The 21,902-nt window shown below is 33.3% G+C and overlaps 1 protein-coding gene across 1 annotated transcript in view; it reads right to left on the bottom strand.

The window, feature by feature from the left end:
- Positions 1-6,437: 6,437 nt before the first annotated feature.
- Cftr (CF transmembrane conductance regulator) overlaps positions 6,438-21,902 on the bottom strand; it is a 91,029-nt gene continuing 75,564 nt past the window's right edge. Inside the window, exons 14-23 of the mRNA XM_088226802.1 lie at positions 19,281-19,547; positions 17,941-18,130; positions 16,038-16,174; positions 15,341-15,481; positions 13,966-14,069; positions 12,129-12,421; positions 10,828-10,950; positions 9,146-9,268; positions 8,076-8,236; positions 6,438-7,629 (exon numbers count right to left, since the gene is read on the bottom strand). Coding sequence (XP_088082928.1) covers positions 7,344-7,629; positions 8,076-8,236; positions 9,146-9,268; positions 10,828-10,950; positions 12,129-12,421; positions 13,966-14,069; positions 15,341-15,481; positions 16,038-16,174; positions 17,941-18,130; positions 19,281-19,547 — 1,825 coding nt within the window. The 3' untranslated portion in view covers positions 6,438-7,343. The remainder of the gene's footprint in view (positions 7,630-8,075; positions 8,237-9,145; positions 9,269-10,827; positions 10,951-12,128; positions 12,422-13,965; positions 14,070-15,340; positions 15,482-16,037; positions 16,175-17,940; positions 18,131-19,280; positions 19,548-21,902) is intronic.

The raw sequence follows: 21,902 nt of genomic DNA, 5'->3' as shown, positions 1-21,902 counted from the left end.
TCAATTTTGATCTGCGAATGCGCATTGTACAATGTTACGTCTTTTCGGTACTTTTGTACTGTGTCGAAACGTGGACACTCACACAAGCAACTTTAAAAAAGATCGAAGCCTTTGAAACGTGGTGCTACAGGAGGATCCTAAGCTGGAAATCTCCTGAATGAACAGAAAAAGATAAAGAGGTACTGAATACAATTAAGAAAAGAAAACTCAAGTACTTAAGACATGTGATGACAGCCGAAAAATATAACATGTTATAAGTCATTCTACGAGGAAGGATTAAAGGAAGACGCAGTGCAAGAAAAGGGTGCATCTCTTAGCTGAAGAACTTGCAAGACTGGTTCCATTGCAGCACTCGGTCCATGTTCAGGACAGCTGCCAACAAAGTTAGAATTGCTGCGATGATTTCCAACCTCCATCAGGTTAGGGAGCGATAAGAAGGACCTACATACATACAGAAGAATTCTGTTTATCCGAACTCCAGTCATCCAAATTACCAAATATACGGATTGTGATAATTTTCTGATAAGAAAATAAAAAATAATGATTTCCTGATAAAAAAGTGATCTTAGGGTAAATTTTGCATTTCCATATTGCCATAATTTAATGGTTAATCCAATTATCCGAATTTCTGCATATTCGGATAACGTCTGGCACTCATTCATCCAGAAAATTGGAATTTTACTATAGTACAAAGTAATTTTGTAGTCCCGTATATTCAGGTCTAAACAGTCGGTATTGTTTTGTAATTCCATATAATTGAATTTTCTTATTGACATAACCTAAGTATGGCCAAAAAAACATTTTTAACTCTCCCTTCCTGATGATGTGTAGCTAGTACACATTGCATCCAATAGCTTTAATATCTTCATAAATATAATAAATGATGGGTTGAGATTTTCCGTATTCCTTCTGGTAAAAATGTTTTTTTAAATTAAATAATTAATGCTTGTTGGGAACATAAAAAGCGCTTTATCAAAAATCGGAGATATCACCAATACAATAGAAAGTTTACCAATCTGTTGCATGTTGCGTTCATAGTAAAAGAGTAATCCTAATGTATAATTGTCTCGCACACTCTTTACGTCTCACTCTTGATAATACTGGTATATTTGGGAGCGAGAGAGACCATTTTCATGTGTCACACGCGCGAACGGCAAAGTTTCTTGTACTTCTCCCAGACGTCCGTTAGCTGCGTTAGTAGCTTCCCGGCTTTTGTTGAGAGTGGTTCCTTTGCGAGCACTGAGAGCATGAATTCATGTTTTTAGTAATTAGATTAAAAAAACTTTTGACTTCAACTATAAATAATTGAAGCAATTGCCGATGAATATTACACTTAAACAATTTAAAATCTCTCATTTTTTGCACGTGTAGTGACTACACAGCACCGTAATGCGGGGATGTTTTTAGGACAGTAAGGGAAAGGTTAAAATACAACTTTAAACAGGAGGATAGCAGGTAAAATAAAACTAAATAATTATATCTTTAAAAAATGTATATATTAACAAATTCTTAAGTACAAAATAATCGTTTTCATGTTTAAAATAATTCTATGTGATTTATAAATAAAATATATTCTATTAAAATGTCCTTGACATTTTTTTTACGCTTACACATTTAATGAATCAGAACATGAATCAGACATTTAATGAATCAGAAATACGCACATAAATGGATCTAACATTCTTAATGAAAAATAACACGATATTTCCAAAATGTGTAACTCATCACACTTAGAATACATTGTTTTCAACCCATGAAACAGATTTGTAAAACATTTAAAAATTACTATATAATAATACTCGAGAGGATAGACTTAAATAATAAACATTTTGAAAACTATGCACAAAAAATGTAACAATAGGACAAACTTTAAAAATTAATACAATACATTAAAAGATAATGTATAATATACATATTCAAAATGAATTCTCCAAATTATACAAAACAGCATTGTTTTTAAACTGGAATTTTCAAGATACCTTAACTGTTTCTTTTATTTGGCAAAATATATTCGCACAGTTTGATTTTCTGACTCCATTTTTAAATTAAAAAAATTGGTATAACAAATACCAATAACAAAAAATTAGATTTTTAAAAAATAAATCAATCATCACCCCCAAGGAAAATTTCACAAAGATTAGTTTAATGTATTTATTTGACAAATTGTAATCTGCATTACTTAACGGGCTGGCTGTTTAACCCACTACGTAATGAAGACTGTAAATATAAGTTAGAAGTTAATGAATAGAAAGCAGATAGCTGCTTAGCTATCGATATGTACAAAAAAATATATCCAAATTATCCGCAGAAGTTCTTGGTAAAAAATTATACCAAGATCTTTAATTTGGTCATTGCGTGGTAAAACTACACATTATTCATGTTGTAAGGAAATAGAGATGTTTCTTTGGAGCGAGTATGCGAGGTAGCGCATCATTTTGGTATGCTAAGAGGTAATTTGTTAGATACAGCCCAGTGGCATAAATTATCCAAATCGTTTTGGAGGCAACATGAGTCCTAAGCACTTTTAACTCGCTCTTCCCAGTGATGTGTAGCCAGTACACATTGCATCTAATAACTTTAATATCTCCATTAATATAATAAATGCTGGGTTGAAATTTTCAGTATTCCTACGTTATACATTTACGTATCGGTAAAAACGTTTTTTTTATTAAATAATTAAGGCGAATTCTTTTTTGAGGATGACAACATGGTATGTTAAAATGTACCTCGTTTGAGCTTTGGTTGGAAAAATAAATTTAATACCACAAACAAGGCAATATTTTTACATTATAAACAATATTCATTAATGTCAACATGACAAGATATGAATTTCCTTTTCAGAACAGGAATGCATTGTTTGAATATTTTTATAAATTACGATTATTTAGAAAAACAAAATGATCTAAAAAATGCTTTGATCACAGGTAAAAACAGATTTCAATTAAGCAGTATAATTTCTAGCAATTGCAGGCATAAGGCGATTCTATTTTATAAATGTAAAAAAGACACATGTGAAGACATAAATTATCTTGTTAAGTACTGTTTTACAATAATGTACTCTGCCAGCTTTATATTTGATTAGAAATTACTTAAAAGAACATAATATGTTACTAATTTACGATTATTTTAAATGATGAACTCAATTTCGTAATGCTATATTTTCTGAACAATAAGTTGTATGTGAATGATTTTCATGTTTCTTCGGGCGTGGAACGAGTTAGGCTATTAATTAAATGTTTTCCGAGCAGAAAAAAGGAATCATTTATAAACTAATTTGTAAACATTAATATATTGTAATTTACATCATATTATTTGTCACTAATTCACAGTTTCAAATATCATTGTTTTGGTGGTGAAAGGATCCAAGAAATGTCTCATTTGTAACAATCTTTTTCATAGCATTTTCTTTTGAGATTTGTAGTATATTCGGTAATTAATATTTCCTATAGGTTGAAACAAACCTCATGGCTCAGGAATCTTCGGCAGTGGTTTGGAATACCAGATGCAGCAATGCTCATTAGAATGACCCAGGATCGAGAGAAGTTTCAAGAGACGATCGCCAACCTTCGATAGGAGCGGCACAAAAAGTAGAAAGGTGCTAGGAAAGCTGAATAATTCATAAACTAGCTGAGTTGGTACTGAGAAAATATTGTTGTTTTCTCCACTAAGACAATGATATATGGGGGGTTTGATAAAAAAAATACATGGAATATTTGAATAATTGTAAAAGCCTATTTTTTCCTAGATTGCTACACATGCTCATTATTAATGTGTCAATTTTCGGCCATTTTGGATGCGTATTTGGTTTTTTATTGTTCCAGAGCGGAATCGCCAGCCCCGTATTCACCAGACTTGTCACCAGGGCCAAGCCCCTATCTTTGAAAGGATGATGTTTTGCGACCATAGAGGAGATAGACCGAATCAAACGCTGGCACAAGTGTATTATATCCGATGGTGGTTGCTTTGAAGGGGACAATATTAATATATTTTTTAATATACACAAATTCCATGTATTTTTCATCAAAGAATGAAGAATTACAAAATTGAGTCCATATTTAGAATAACTCTGTACATAACACATTTTAAGGGATATAAATTTCATTAAATTCTCATTCTCAACACAAACTACATTAATTAAATTATTTTAATAAATAATGTAATTAAAAATAGGTGCAAAATACAATATTTAAGTTGGTATAGCAAAATTATTTTGAGACATTTCTGAAATATTACTTTGGTTTCATGTAAAATATATCAATTTATTCTTGCCATTTTTTAAAAATGCAAGACGTAAGTAGGAATAGACATTTTGTGAATGGACAAAATGACGAATGCATATTAGAAAGTACATTTCTTAGATTCGGAAAGAAATTATGAAGACGTTTTTTCTTCAAATACCTTTGCAGATTTTTTGAATGCATATAATTACTTTAAATTCATAATAATCTAACAATTTTTTTTGTGTGCACATGCTATTTATGAGGCCATCAGTACCAAAGATTTTAATTTAATTTGTCAATGGTCACAACTCACTACAGGATACAGATCCCATAGAGTAGGAACATAATCTTTTTTTTTTAAATTTAAAATTGATGTAGGTAATTTTCATTTTTCCAGTTTTGATACTTTGATACTATAGTCCGACCAACGCTTATTCCAAAGCAGAGAGGACGCTGGTGTAGCATTTCTGTGTAAGAAATGTATGAGCAGTTACTAGAACTAAATCTGGCAATTCTTTCATTTAGGCCGGTTGACTAATGCCATTTTCAAAAGTAATTCTTCTTAGAGAAGGCAATATCAAAGTCAGCTGGTTTAAGTGGCCACTTTACAGGCTGCGTAACATTCACCGTTCTGCCTATGTTAGAAATTCCATATTTATTTAAACGTCGCATGTGTTAATTTTCGTGAAGTTTAAGAGCTTAAACCTTTATTGTTGACTAAATTATTTCACCTCCATACACCTAATTCAGTCAGATGAATCTTACTTACATAAATAAAGTTTAATAGCGCTTAAACTTCACAAAAATGAACAGATAAAATATGGAATTTTAAACATAGGCAGAATGGTCGATGTTACACAGCGTGTAAAGTGGTGACTTAATCCAGCCAATGAGAGTTCAAAAGCTCTGTAAATGCCCAGACTTTCATATTCCCTTCTCTAGAATGTACTACATCTCTGTTGAAATATGTTAAACTCGATAACTCCTTAGGGGGTGAAATCCAGCCCTTGTCTACGAACATTTGGACAAATGTATTATCAGCGCTATTTTTTAAATATTTTTTATTTTATTAATTTTTCACGCCCACAGGGCTTTTTACATACATGGAAGTTATATAAAACATAAGTATATAAACAACGTAAAATTAAAAAATACAATATAATGCAATAAGGGATAGAACAGTATTTAGAAGTAAAGTTGGTAAAAGAAGATGAGTATATAAACATGAATTTAAAAAAATACAATATAAAAAAATAAAAGATAGGAACAGTGTTAAATGATAAATGTTGAGTGCTATGATTTTTTTAGTTTTGTGTTTTCAACGTCGTCGTTATTTTTGACGTCTCAAGTTCTGATGACTATACTTCTACTCGATGAGTTTTGCAGATTGGTCGGTTGACTTACCGTAAACCGGAAATCTACCATAACTATCTTATCATTGGTTGATTCGGAAGAACTAGTGACGTAATGGAAACCAGTTCGTTTTTATTATTTTTTTCATACATTTTCAAGAAACTTTGCCGGACAATTTAATGCTCTAATTTTTACCCTGCATAAAAATACATTTTTTATATCCAACTTCCCGTAGGGCTGAACTTCTTCATTACTCAAATTTTCTTTGATATCGGGGGCCTCATATTAAAGAGACATTGTCTCAGCAAATTGTTGCTCTATTGAACCCAAAACCTCACACGATACAAATTCCTTATGCACTAAATTTTTATATTCTAAGTACAAAAATGGACATTTAATATTATCAACACTAAATATAATATAGATAATACATTTATATGAACTTTATAAGGCTTTAAAAAATTGTATAAAAAATCAATTCGATTACATTTAGCTATAAAAGAAAACATTAAACAATGTTCTTCAGTCCGTATATATTTGATTTAGTTGCTGTATATTGGCAGTATATGTATTATATTTTACTATTAAAATATAAAACGCATAAATACAAATTGATTGAATACATTAATAATTATTATTTTGAAATGTTTTTAAAATAAAATATAAAAGTATTAAGGTATTCTTAAAACGAATATATATAATCTAATCTGCTGTCGATACATTCAATAAAATTAATAGTTAATCTCATATCATCAATTCGTGACAATCGATAAATAAAAAATGTAATTTTATCAATGGCAACTTTTCAAGTTGCGATTCCCTTTATAGCCACAAAAAGGTCAGTAATCTCACACGACCCACAAATTTTATTTTTTGAAATATCAAAGTATTGCAGTATCAATGTAATATAAATTTTTTTTAACTAACAGGAGCCGAATAAAATCATTTAAAAATCTGATTTGTAAAATGATCATCATCATCATTCCCTTTTCGCGCCTAATGGTGCATAGGGCACTGCATTAGTACACCAATCGCAGCGTATCTTGATAATTTTTTGTTACATGAAAAAAAGATGATCAGTCTTACGATTCAGGTACCAGTCCAGGGTATATGTAATAATCTGGTGTGAAAAGACCCTTTTAAATGAATATTTCATATCAACCATGCCGGTAATTGAACCCGAGACTTCTTGCTCGGTAATAATAGTAATCAATGCTTGCATCTATTTACAGACGCACCAATAGCAACATAAATGTAATGCCTACCTGCTCAGACGTTTCTTGCTAGGCCACAGCAAATACGTAATAACATCAAATACCTAAAATACATTTTGCTGTGGAGATGCAATTCAGCAAAATGGTCTGCCACTTATATTATTCGGATAACTCTCAGTTGACATTAACAGGCGGGCTCTACTATGAACTTACATCATTTGATACCAACTTGAAATCAAGAGGTGGGCTCATTGAACTTACTTTAAATGATTGGGTCTTCTAAGAATTTGTAATTAATAAGTGAGCTTTTTGAACTTACATTAATCGCCTGGCTTTTCTATGAACTTACATCAACCGATGGCTCTTTTATGAACTTGTAATTAATAGACGGGCTCTTTTATGAACTTGTGATTAATAGACGGGCTCTTTTATGCACTGCAATCAACAAGCAGGCTCTTTGAACATACATAATTTGTTGGCTCTTCTATGAACTTACATCGAGCGATATCTCTTCTATAAACTTTAATCCAATAGGCAGGTTCTTCTACGAACTCACTTAATCGGCAGGTTCCTCTATGAACTTGATGTGCTTCTCGTAAGCGTCCTTGGCCACCTGGCGCAGGTTCCTGTCTGCGGCCTTGCCCAGCTGGGCCACCATCCCCGACAGGGTGGATTCCTGGTCCTGCAGCAGCTTGTGAGGGTGCCCGAACTCCACCATCCTCCCGCGCTCCATGACGATCACACGGTCGGAGTCCATCACGGTGTTGAGACGGTGCGCAATTGTGAGGACGGTGCAGTGTTTGAATTTCTCACGAATCGTCTTCTGTATCAGGGAGTCCGTTCTGAAAATATAGAAGTCTAGTCACAGGATAGTCTTTTCGAAACGTTGGAGATTTTCTATTGAAAATAACTCACACTGCAGGCAAGAGGTTGAATGAATAAATATTGAAAATACGTATAGCAGATCTAGGATAAAATAAGAATGATGGCCCGAGTAACAGGTGCGTGCGGTGATTATTATCAGTAGGGATGCTGGACAAAAATATTGACATTGTTTGTCCTTTTATTTAATAGTAAAAAGAAACATTTGTGTTCTTATGATTTACGCAAATATTTTAATTTTGGGGGCATTTTGAACGAGTTGTGTATAATTAGTGAGTGAAAATTGGCCAAAACATCGACAAAGCCGAAACTTGCGGTTGCAGAACGCGCCCGCCGGGTACCATTGTTATATTTTGATGAGTTGGGAAGGAACTTGAATACAGATTGACATGTTTTGGGTACTAACTTGGGATCCACATTGGCAGTGGCCTCGTCCAGCACCAACAGATTGTTGTTCTTGACGATGGCCCGCGCTAGGCACAACAGCTGTCTCTGCCCAGCTGAGAAGTTGCTCCCCCCCTCGCTAACCGCCTGAGACAGGGAACCCACGGCTTCTTTCAGCTCCACCTGATGTAGAAAGACATTCATTAGGTCGGTAATAATAATGAGATCATTCTAAGTTAATAAATACACTTTCTCTCTCTCCCCATATCGAGCTTTGGCCTCAAACTCTGTCTGTCTTCAACCACCATCTTCCAACTCCCCACCTGGAGAAGCTGCGCTGCATCCTTTCTCGCTTCATCATCCCATCTCGGCTTGGATCTTCCCACTAATCTCCCTAGTATTTTAAGAACGTGTGAATCAGGCATTCGCTGTACATATCCGGCCTATCTTAATCAAAGTAGTTTCATATGTGTCAAGAAGCTTGGGGCCGGTATATGCTGTACAGTTCATCGTTAGACCGAATGCACCACTGATTGCGTTAGTAAATACACACCCGCTTTATACTCGCAAATCCACTCAGTCAAACTGCACATAAATTATCATTTTCACACTCTGAAGGCACTAAATAATTTTTCCTAGATATTATAAACCTCGAATGCCTGTAATATAATATTAATCATGAATTATTTAAGAAAACATTACACTCTCTGACAGATTAAGATTTATAAAATAACGAAAGATTTGACATAGATGTCAAAAACCTAGCCGCATCACAAAAAACAATATTCTATGTAGTAAGTGGGTTTAATTTTATATCAAAGAAGACCGCGAAGAATTTGTCTTGAAAACAGCACGGTTGATTTTGAAATAGCATTTTTAATATTGACTCTAAATTTGTCATCGCTACGACCATTTATAAGTTTCATTTTACTATACTAAAGAAGTCATAGACAAAATTGGCTTCGAAAAAAAAAACCCTGAGATTGTGTCTAGAATGACGTGCTTAAATTTCACACGTGTATTTTCAGTTTTAAAATATAAATTACATGCACTTACAAACTAGTTCGTGAACTACTAAGTGTATGGACTTACATCTTCCAAGGCTCCCCAGAGAGCAGCATCAGACTGCTGCGAGAAGGGATCGAGGTTGTGACGGAGAGACGCGGAGAACAGCATCGGCTCCTGGGGGATGATGGAGATCTTGTTTCGGAGTTCCTGAAACAATAATGAGAATGTATAGTACTTCCTGAAATTGGATATAAAATATATACTGGAACCTCTTTTTCCACGAGAGATACGTTCCACGCAGTATTGTGTAAAAGTTTAAAAAGTATAATAAAAAATAACAGTTTTGGATAGGTTTCCTTGTTTAAAAAATAAATTCGGAATTTCAAAATTTTTAATTATTAATTATTTATTATACAATTTTTTCTTAAATGATATAACTAAAAAAAATCATAACAATGATTATTCACTACCTTATTATTATTCTTAGTGGTGGGGGTCAGCGTGAAGATCTATTGTAACGGGTCCCCGTGAATAGTTCTCGCCCTCCAACCCCCGGTCAAAAAGAGCCTGGCTACTGTGTGGAAGGCGAGTTTACTTTTTCCAAAATCTCCCCCTCCAAACCCAGATCCGTAAAGTATCGGGCTATTAGGTAAGGGGGCGAGCTCTTACACATCCTCAGGTTTAAACCAGTGGTCCCGAGAGGATGAGGCTCTTTTTATGATGTAAAGCATCACATTCACCGCACGTTTCCTCATCTGCACTGCAGAACCTACATCTAGAAGTTTCTTTTCTCAATCGCAGTGCCCTGGGCGGGCTCTAGTGATAACCCTTCTTTGATTTCGGCTGAGCTTTATTAGGTCAAAAGCAAAATTTTGCGACTACCCTTTTATCAGTTCCTTCGCATAGTGCTAACTAGGTACTTTTCGCCAGAGCATTACGCTCTGCTTCCTGGTTATTCACCATCACTATAATATTTATATTAAATAAGTAAAAAAGCATTCACCCTTCAGGGCATTCTAATAAAGAATAATAAAATTATATTACTATTACACATTGTTAAATTATGTTAAAAATTTTGTTTGAATTTATTTATTGGACAGTGTTATTTTGAAACTAATATGAGGTTCCATTGTATTTTCATGAACACGATGAAAACTGAAGCATTAAATTGTACAATGAAAAAAATTATATAAATTATTGAAACCAATCAAGTCAATTTTTAGCCACTTTTTCCAACAAATCCGGCGTTATTTTAAAGATAAAGTGTGTTATATTGGCTTCCAATGCTTCAAAAGTTGTTGGTTTATTTCCATAGACCATGGACTTAATGTAGCCCCATAGGAAATAATCCAATGGCGTCAATTCACAGGATCATGGGGGCCAATTAACAGGGCCGTGGAAATAATTTTGTCGCCAAACTTGTCACACAGTAAATTCACGGTCTGACCAACTGAACACTTATTTTAAAAGTAAATTTCCACAATTTACGAGTATTGTAAAGCACTCCATTATTAATTTGAGTATTATTTGACATTTCACAAATTTTTAACTGTGTTCGTATGGGATATTTCCCTAATATTTATTTATTTATTTATTTTATTTTATTTGGGATAATAATAATATACTGATTACAGAAATATAATATAAGCAATAAGTTCACTTCACCTTTAAAACGTCAGTTAGTTCACTTGCAATGACCTCAAATATTAGGTTTGCTAATGCATTGATGAATAAATATATTTTAAAAAAAAGTTTTTCCGCTTTACCTGCAGCTTAATGTCTTTAGTGTCCTTGCCATCGATAATGATTTCTCCATCAACTATGGCGAGGCGGAAGAGGGCGGCGATAAGAGAGGACTTCCCTGCTCCAGTGCGTCCTACTATGCCAACCTGACCAAAAAAACAATACATTATTTTATATCCTCTTCGAAGAGAATGTATGGATCAAATATTTGCTTTACGAAACCAAAAGCTTTCCTGCGCATTTGTCAATCTGCAAAAAGCGTTTGATAGAGTTGCCAGAGAAAAATTATGGAAGGTGTTATCGGAGTATGGAGTGAGCGGAAATCTGACTCTTGACTCTCTTTTATTTATTTTATTTTTTTTATTTTTTTACAATAAACATAAGAGGTAAAACAGAGTATTCCAAAAATAAAGGATAATTACATAGCAATGAAATACACATAGCAAGAAATGTTTATGAATTTTTGCTCCTTTAATAAATAGACAGGTATAATATTTTTGTGTAATATAAGAAAGAGAAAATAAAATATTCTGTAAAAAATCATGAGGTACTTATTTATTTTGTAGTAATTAAAAAAGGAAATAAAAACATAAAAATATTCCTCATTATTAAAGGGCAACAAAATATATCATAGAAAGAAAGAGTTAATATCTCTAGTTTGAATTCAAGATAGTGTGTGTTTCTTAAAAGAAGGAAAATGTAAATGTAACTAAATCTATTGCATACAGATCTCGCTTCCTCTACATTCATACATCTTCTAATGCACGCGCGCCGATTATTGACATGTCCATCTTCAAGTATTTATTGGATTTGGTCATGCCATGTCTTTCTCTGTCTTCCTCTGTTTCTGCATCCATCAAAATTCGCATAGTAAATATTTTTAGCCGTTCTTTCACTGTCCATTCGCTCTACATGTCCAAACCAAAGCAGAGCTCCTTTCTTAATAGAGCAATGTGACATTCTATCCTCTCTGCCTACCCTTATGGGGAAACGGCGTGATGGTTTGTTTTTGTTGTGTTATTTTATATAATAAACCGCTCCGTTGTGTTGAAATATTGAAACATTGTGTGTATTAACAAATGTCTAGTATCTGGAACATATTATTTAAAAAAAACTTAGTAAAAAATAGCTTTAAAAAATAAAATAATGGAAAAATCCTTACAAGATCTTTTGTATTTTATACAGCTGTTTTTAGTGGACAGATAGAGCTTGTACAAATAGATGTTTTCTAAAAATACTTGTGTAACATTTTACATGATTATAAATAGGAATGCGTAGAATGCGGGACTGGGTAAGGAGTTTGGAAGAGTTGTGACTATCGCACCTTCCACCCGCTCTCTATCACCGCGTTGAGGTCCCTCAGCACGGGCTCGCCGGCCTCCCAGTAGCGCAGGCTCGCCCCCCGGAACTGCAGACGCCCCTTGGGTGGCCAGCCGCTGGGTGCCGGCGGCGCCCCCAGCCCTGGCTCGGCCGGCAGCCGCGTGTATTGGAGCACGCGCTCCACGCTCGTCATCTGCGTGACGACCTGCGTGGCCTGGCGGATGCCGTGTTGCAGCATGCCCGTCATGATGAGAGACTGGCTGATGGCCAGGCCGACGTCGCCCGCCTTCACGTTCTCTGTGGGAAATACCGTGTAATATAATATACCGCAGTCCTTATGAAGAAAGTGGCATCTGGGAGTTATGTTTGATTCTAGACTGAGATTTCATACTCACATAATGCGGGCAAAATGTTGGGATTTGTTCTCTGAACAGCTAAGGTGTTCTTGAATACTCGTGTTCTAAGGTTTCTTTACAACTCATTGGTGCGAAGCAAACTTGAGTGTGGATCTCTGATCTGGGCACCCCACGAATTGAAGTACTCTCTTATGCTGGAGATGGTTCAGAAGAAATTTCTGAGGTATCTTTACTTAAGGGAGTGCGGATATTATCCGCGGTTGTACCCGTCTGACTTCATACTGGGAATGCTTGGCTACAATAGTTTGGAGAAAAGAAGAAATGCATACTTGCTTATATATTCTTTCCGATTGATCCGTGGTATTACGATCAACATAGGTGTAACGGAGAGTATTTTTCTTTATGTTCCTAATGACTACCTTAGACATAGACAGCTTAAGCTGTTTTATCTTCCTGCTTGCAGAACCAACCTGCCGATGATAATGCCAGTAGGAAGAGCAATGTCTTTACTCAACTGTATCTCTTCGGATATTGACATCTTTTAAATTAGTGAAAAAAAGTTCAGAGAGGATAGCATTCTTTCTCTATAATTGCTGGGCATTTTTATTTTACCATTTTTGTATATTTAAATTTTAGTATTAATTTTTTCGTTTTATGAATGCATTGAAATATTTTGTAATGTACATAAACGTTTATAAAATAAATAAATTGAAATTGAAATCTCCAAAAAGCGATGTGGGACTGAATAAGTACACAAAATACTGCGTCAGCAGCCTGCTAATTGGCTGCTTATGTGTCTTAGGCCTTAACAATGGATATACTGCTTTTTAATATAGAATAGGTTTTTGCCACATTTAAGTAATTGCTTTAATATATTACAACAGAGATGAAGAACATTTTACAGAAGGGAATATAGAAGTCTAGGCATTTACAGGGCTTATGTTACACAGTATGTAGAGTGGTCGCTTAAATCCACCGATGATAGGTCATAAGCCTGTAATATATCAATAAATCCCGGGGGGTTGAATCTCAAAATATTGTCAATTACTTTGAGTTCAAATGTGGATAAACTGCATTATTTTCTTGTTTCCTGTTTATCATTTTTATTTAAATTTTCACAAAAATTTTATTTAAATTTTCCAATTTTTGTGCGCATATTAATTTCTTGTATTTTTTTAAAAAAAATTTCCACATAATGAACAAAGATTAATAATAAAAATAATGTGACCTCACTTCTGTGGTTACCCATGCCGAGGACATTTAACAATATACTTTTTTTTAAATATTTTTACACGTGAGAATATACAAAGAAGACTTAATATATTATAGAGATAAATAACAAAATGTTCAGATAGTTCTATACACTGCGTATTTATGTTTACATTTAATTTAAGTTTACCTATATTATTTATATTAAAAAATGCAAATTTTAAATTTCAAATCGATCACATCAACAAACTGTATGGGACAAAATTCACGACATACCTTTGCCAATAATGAGGAAAGTGAATGTGACGATGGCCACAAAAACACAACAGAAGTTGCTCAGCCACAATCCAAAGGCAGTGTTCGCCGCTATGGAAATATACCTGTGGAAAAATACTCAATCAAAACAATTTATTTAAATTGTGAGGGTAGGTGGACAGGGTAAAAGCCATATCACTCGGTCTTTGCAAACGGATCTCACTTCCTCTACATCATACGTCTTATCTTCGCGCTTAAGAAGTCTTATTATACTGAATATCTACGCCCTGTTCGTGGCTCATCTGAAAAACCTACTCGCGTACAACTAACTCTGCTCGATAAACAAAGTGAACTTTAATCAAAAAAGTATTTTCACGACTTTCTCTAGCGTCGAGTTCCAGAACCAAAAAGACGATACAATATGTATATGTGTCATGTTTCTTTCAATCTATGCTCAATCAAGAATTCTTTCTTTATACCATCGCTGGGTGTGTAATACCTTCACTAATTTTTCCAAAATGCTTTTATTTCATATTCTTGTTCTTCACTTTGGCCCGGATCGTTCTGTAATTTCTTTAATGTGCTATGTATCACTCAAATAAAAATATTTGAGAAAAACAAACCTCCAATGTGTTGTCCAACTGTAACTTCCCCTCGACCACATGGCTCTCCACATTGGAGGTATTTCACTATAAGTTTTTAAAAAATACATCTATAACGCCAAGCAGAAAGGCAGGGGATCCAGTAGTTGTCGACATATAATAAAACAATTCCAATATTCACCGGATGATGTGCGTGTTTTACATTGGATTATTCTTCCAATTCGGAGATATTACCGAGTGGCCGCAAAAGTCAGAACATGATTATTTACTCCGAGAATTTATACAAAGCCCAGTTTCTAATATCAGAAGAAAAATTCAAGCATCTACAAAATATGAAATCGGTTATGGAAAAATACCATCATCCTTTCTACGATGCCCTACCCCACTATTTACTATTAATTGTTGGGTAGTAGTTTTATTTAGAACTCTATAAGCTTTTGTGTAAGAACTTTTCTTTGCATCTCCAAATATACCTATGCAACTGTAAAAACGGTTTTTATTTACACAATTCCAGTAACTTGTAATTAAGGCTTTAACAAAATTAAAGTCACTTTATATTTTCCTTATCAAATAAACAGAGAAGATGCTAAATTAATTCAACATGATAAGTTGTCAATACAAAAACGTCCAATGTGTCATCACCTTTAACTGAAAATCAACTTTATTAAATATAAGAACGCGGTAGCCCACATATAATGTTTTTTATCTTCTTTTTGCATACCCATAAAATTCATTATTTGTTAACGAGCCTGTTTTTGCCGTGTACCCTTTAAATGTTATGATATAAGACCAACCAGGCGCCACTGTGAACATCCTGGTGCTTGTCAAATTCCTTTTTGAGCATTTCTTGAGCACCGCAGGCTCGGATGGTACTGATGCCAGCCAGAGTTGCCGACAGGTGGGAGAATACGGGGCTTCTTGTCACTCCTTCTAACCTAAAAAAATATGCATTATGTAATAAGCGTTTGCAGAATACCGAATACAGGTTTATACTTTTAAAATGGTTGCACTATTTTTTTGCTCAAAATATTTAGTGTTAGTTTATTTTTAAGCCATGACAAAGGAACTGTCATGTTCTGAAACCGGTTGGCGTATTAAATTTGTTTTAGTGATTTTACACAAATTAAACACAGTAAAACTTTTTTTTTACATTTTTCAAGGGATCAACAAAAAAAGTGTAAAACTGAGGAAAAAGCTAAAGTGAAGAAATAAAAAATGTATGGAAAAAAAAAAAAAAATATAATTACATAAAAACTAAATTTATGTTCTAGTATAAATATGCCGCTCAAAAAATTGTAACTGTTACCTGGCATTATTGGGAATGTTTAATATTTTTACCTGTTTTCAATGATTTTATTAAAAAGATTTTGATATTTTTCAAACAATATTTTTTTATATTTACTGTACATAAGTTAATATTAGGACATTCATGCATTATGTTTGTACTATTTTAAGACTAAATTTGAAAAAAGAAAAAAAGTTGGGCAATACCTCTTGACGTCTTGGGCAGTGGCTAAGTACACAACGGTCATCTTGTAGAAGACAACGGCCAGCACCACCATCGGGATGAGCATGAATGGGCACTTGATGGCCACCATCACCAAGATACCGAGACCGACCATAAACACCTGCAACATAAACATATATGTAAGGGATAGGTAGGGTCTGTTGGGTTTGCTTTGCTAAGAAATCTTTGTTAGGGATTGACCAGTATTTGTTACAACAGTGATAGAGTACATTTTAGAAAAGGATATATTCATATTTCTTTAAAACAAACTTATAATATATCTGACGCACTATATCTGAATTATGATATTAATATAAATTATTAAATAATAAAGTAGACTCTTTTAACCTACTCTCCGAAATTAATCTTAATGTCCCCTTTCGCGTGACAAGAAATAAGTATTTATTCCATCTGTCAGTCTGTAGCACTAACTATGCACACCACTCTTTCCTCTATTGTTCTTGCTCTAACTATAATGCTTTTTTTTCATCTATTGATATATTTAACACGCCCCTTAATTTATTCAAAAATAAATTAAGACTCATTATTTCTGGCTGCGATACGATCCCACTAGCTATTTAATGATGCTAACACTTACACACACCTGAACACTTACTCCCACACAAACACACATCTACACTTACTCTCATACAAATACACACTAACACCCTTTTGTTGTACCACAATTTAATATGTATGATTTTTATTTAGAAACTTCGCTGGTCTGTCTTTAAACCGTTTTTTTTTAATGTTATTATATCATTTTCTACTTTTTGTTTCCAATAAAATAAAATAATAAATATAAAGGAACCTAAAATTTTGCAACAGAGAAGGAAAACATTTTTGAGAAGGAGATATGGAAGTCTAGGCATTTATAGGGCTTATGATGTGTCATTGGCTGGTTTAAGTGGCTACTTGACACACACTGTGTAATATTCACCATTCTGCCTTTTAAACATCCACATTTCCTCAACTCTTCCATCTGTTGTGAAGTAAAAAAGCTGAATATCATGTGGGTGAAATTCATCCGGCTGAACCATTTCACAAATTTTTATACTGCTTCTAATACCAGCTATTTTAATCAACAATGTTTTGAGTATGTCCAAATGATTGAAGACTGACTGAATTTCCTCCCTAGAGAGTTATTTTGATCGAAATTTGTTGCAACGGAGAGGAAAAGCATTTTTGAGAAGGGAAGTCAACAAAACAAATTCACAAAAGTCAACAGATGGAAGAGTTGAGGATATGTAGAATTGCAGAATGGTGAATGTAACAAAGTGTGTAAAGTGGCCACTTAAACCAGTCAATTATTAAACCATTATTATTATTAAACCAGCCAGCTATTAAGAAATGGATAGTGGAGGTGGGTTGCACACGGATCGATGAGTGGATCAAGCCAAATAGGTAAAATGTGTGTACTGTTAATGAAATTTGGTCCATATAAATTGGTTATGGTTTTTATGATTATTTAAGTTTATATTGTTTATTATGTTTATGATAATTAGGTTAATTGGATTCATTATGTTTTTTTATTATTATTATTATGTTAACTTTATCAAATAACTAATTTAAGGCATGTTTGACATTTTGTAAAATATTTCCCTCGGCACGGGACACCCCAGTGAGGGAGTCTGTATAAAAAAAAAAGTATACAAACAATGTAAAAGTATAAATAAATTACAAGTCATAAGTCCTGTAAATGCCTATGCTTCCATATCCCATTCTCAAATATGTTTTCCCTCTCTGTTGCAACAAATTTAGATCTAAATAACTCAGTAGGGAAGAAATCCAGTCTGGGTACAAATATTTGGACATACTCAAAACATTGTTTTTTGAAGTCTAATGAATCAATTTTACTGCACATTACTTCTACGGTCTTCATCTCACCTGAATAGCTTCAAGGAAGAATTTGGGCAGTGTTTCATCCACGGCTCCCATATCCTTAGAGAATCTATTGAGGATCCTCCCGGAAGGATTGGTGTCGAAGAATCTCATGGTCGCTTGCAAGATGTTCCCGAACATTGTGTCGTGGAGGTTGATGGAGGCGCGGACGCTCACCCAGAAGAAGAGAATAGATCTGTGGGGACATCGTACAAACATTTTTTTATTTATTTATTTATTTATTTATTTAATGCACAAAATACACATTTTTACATAGACACAATTATTTGTTTTTTATGTCCCGACTTGTTAGAAAATTCCGTGTTAAGTCGAGACTTTTCGATATATAAATCAAAAATATTTATTTACATATTAAAACAATATACAAGTAATCAAAACAATATGCAAAATAATCAAAACAATATACAAAATAATAATAGAAAAATATAAATAATAAAAATTTATAAAAATTTTCACATTGTAAAATACATAAACATATATAGTTAAACCCCCTTTTTTACGTTTTTTAAGGGAGTACCAAAAGTTTGCAACTGAGTGAGGGAAAAACGTATGAAAAGAGGGAATTACATTTTTTAAAAATCATTTACAAATATTGGGTATTGTGAATATTTTTAACCTATTTTGAATGATTTCAATAAAATTGTTTTGTATTTTTTCAATCAATATTACAATGTGGTTTTTTAATTAAATTTTAAAAAAAGTTTTCAAATAATTTTACGTATTTAAACTTAAAAACACAAAAATAATGAGGGCATTGGAAGCAAAGATAGCAACCCTCAAAAAAATTTTTTGGTTATGATGTCATTCTGAGGTTTGTCAACTTTATTTTTATAAAAATCATGAGTTGAGTTTCAAATGTAGTTTAAAATCATACTTCTGATGGTTTGAAAATAGTGTTTGGAAGCAAACATAGCAATATCCATCAACCATTTTATTCGGCCAATGACAGGCTTGAGATTTAAATTTTCAAAATGGCCGTGCCATACAAGAAAGTTTTTTGAATTCGTGTTTCTATTAAAGCTGATTTATTAGTATCTTAAAGTTTAAGTTCAGTGAAAATAACATTTCTAACATGAAGACTCTCTTTGGCATTAGTGAAGCAGAGCAGTTTATGTTATTTTTCTCGAAAACACCAAAACGGGAGTTTGCTATCTTTGCTTCCAATGAACTCACATACATTCATCATTCGAATGTGTATAGGAAGGTTCATACTAGCAAGGCGTTTATTAAATCTGTAGTGTACCGTACAGGCAACATGTCCAGTCCATTCAAATCTTTAATAAACCTCAGTCATGTGTATATGACAGAATGTTTTCATCCGTTACCTTATGGTAGTCAGCACAATGCAGCCGATGATGAATCCGGTGTAGACGTATATAGCCGTGATGGGGTCTTCGAAAGACTCTTCCAGAAGGTCGACGACCGTCGTGTTCGGATCGATCTCGATGGCCTGGTTCACGGCATCCATCTGGATCCCCATCAGATTGACGGGAGTTGTGACGTCGGAGAAATTGCTATTGAAATCCGTCGAATCAGTAATATTATCCAAGAAGAATTTGTCCCCCGCGGTTGTGTACTCTGCGTTGTTAGACCTGAAATGAAAAAAAGAACGAGGGAGTTTAATGTGACTGAATATTATATTTTAAAAACGCTATGTGAAAAAAATGTGTTGGTGTCAGAATAATGATAAAAAAGTGATATTATACTTGAGCGAGATCTCATGCACTGTTTTACGCACCTAGAAGCCGTACAAATGCACGTCAGAATTCACCCATTAATAGAGCAATTTGCTTGCTGAGTACTGCTTCTGCGGATAATATACTTTCGAAATTTTCCTTCTTTTAAAAAATACACACTATCCTGGATTTCGAACTTAAGATATTAACTCTTTTTTTCTATGATGTATTTTGTTTCCCTTTAATAATAAAGAATATTCTTATGTTTTTTTATATTTTTTATTTCCTTTTTTAATTGCTATAAAATAAAAAAGTACCTTTTTCAGAATATTTTCTTTTCTCTTACTTATATTACACAAAAATATTATACCTGTTTATTATAGGAGCAAAAATTCATAAACATTTCTTGTATAACCACGAACAAGGAATGCCTTTGTGGGATTTTTGTTGACTATTTTTACTGTTAATATGTATTTTATTACTATGTAATTATCCTTTATTTTTTTAATACTCTTCTTCTTCTTCTTCTTAGTTTTTTGGCTTTTTTCACCCCTAACTGGGGTGTTCTAGCCAGTGTCAAGTTTAAGATATCTTATTGAAATATTTACACATGTGTTAGTACTATACATACAAGTTAGTGTGTTAGTATCTATATTACATACACTTTACATACTGTATAACTTATTTACAACTTAATTCCATTTATAATTACATATTTACATAAATTCTTAATACTCTGTTTTACCTCTTATTTATATTGTAAAAAAAATAAAAAAATAATAATATGAATCTATTTTTGTGTACATATCGACAGTTTAGCAGTTATCTGCCTTCTATTCATTAACTTCTAACTTATATTTATAGTTTCCATTACATTTTGGGTTAAGGCAATTCTAAACGAAAATATGAAACTAATTATTCATAGATGGCGCTTTTATAACTTTTTATTGAAAAATGCCATTTTTACGTTTATTTTCAATGGAAATTTTACAAAACTTGGTTTGCGGAAACTTGACACTATATTGATTGTAACAAATACCATAACAATATCATTTAGGTCCTTTTCACAAAATGGTGTACAAAACAAAAAATAACTTATCTTATCTCAAACATGCAAGGCGAACTTGCCGTCAATGTTAACTTTATACATATTTCTTTACCTTTTCCATCAAATTTCAAAAGTCAAATTATGAACCCATTATAAGCAAATTTAGAAATCTCCATCGAAGGAGTTACTGAAATATTTGCAAAAAAAATTGAAAAAGAATTGTGATATTTCTAATTATGCTTCACCAACTCAATGGAGAACGCTACATTTGCGGTAACAAATGTATAATTGAAATCTGTTTTTGCAAGATTTAGAGACGGTTTTGAATTAAGCCTTTATTTGAGTAGGTAGGTTTTTAGGTATAGTTTATTTTGACATCAATAACTCATTTTCCATTTTTGGTGGAGATTTCTAATTTTGCTTCTAATACCCTCAGTCTATTATACCATGTTCCATTGTAGTGGTCACCCTATACCTATTAAACTCACGCCCCTTCCTTCATCCCCTCATTCTTTTCTCAACTATTTCTCTCAAAACATCAAAAATTTTCATAACCTAACCAGTTCATGTAAGAGTTGCATAGTAAAATGCATCGCATGTTGGTTTTATATTTTGTGCAACAATTATGGGTTTCGCATGTTGGTTTAATTTGTGTCCTGACGAAGAGACGGCTACGACTCAAAACCAGTCGGCATATGTATAGTTTATTTTGGCATCCATAATAAAGTTTTTGGTGAAGATTTTTAAGTTTGCTTTTGATACCATCAAAAGTTAACGAAATATAATAGTCAACAATATTTTGAGTTTGTACAAATATTTGTAGACGAGGACTGGATTCAACCCCCTAGGAACCTGTTAATATTAACATATTACAACAGAGATGAAGAACATCTTAGAAATGAAATATAGAAGTCTAGGCATCTGCAGGGCTTATGACCTGTCATTAGCTGGTTAAAATGACTCGCCTACAGTCTGTATTAAATGCCGCAGCGAGACTTATTTTTGCAATCTCTAAGTTGTTTTTTTTTTAAACCAATCAACAGGCTTAAGTAAGCCCTAAAAGATTAGCATTAATAAGTAATACTTAATCTAAACAGTCTTAAAATCTATTTAAATTTACAAAAGGCGTAATTAACAAAATGTATAAATATGGCATAATCTAGGCGGACATGGCAAGTGTGTCATCGCGAGTCAGGAGTGACAACACCGCTTGCTTCTTGAAT

The sequence above is a fragment of the Micrasema longulum genome, unplaced genomic scaffold (genome assembly GCF_059751315.1).
Source record: "Micrasema longulum isolate JH-2025_06_02 unplaced genomic scaffold, ASM5975131v1 h1tg000469l, whole genome shotgun sequence".
Lineage (NCBI taxonomy): Eukaryota > Metazoa > Arthropoda > Insecta > Trichoptera > Brachycentridae > Micrasema > Micrasema longulum.
This window is presented reverse-complemented; position numbering and strand designations above follow the sequence as displayed.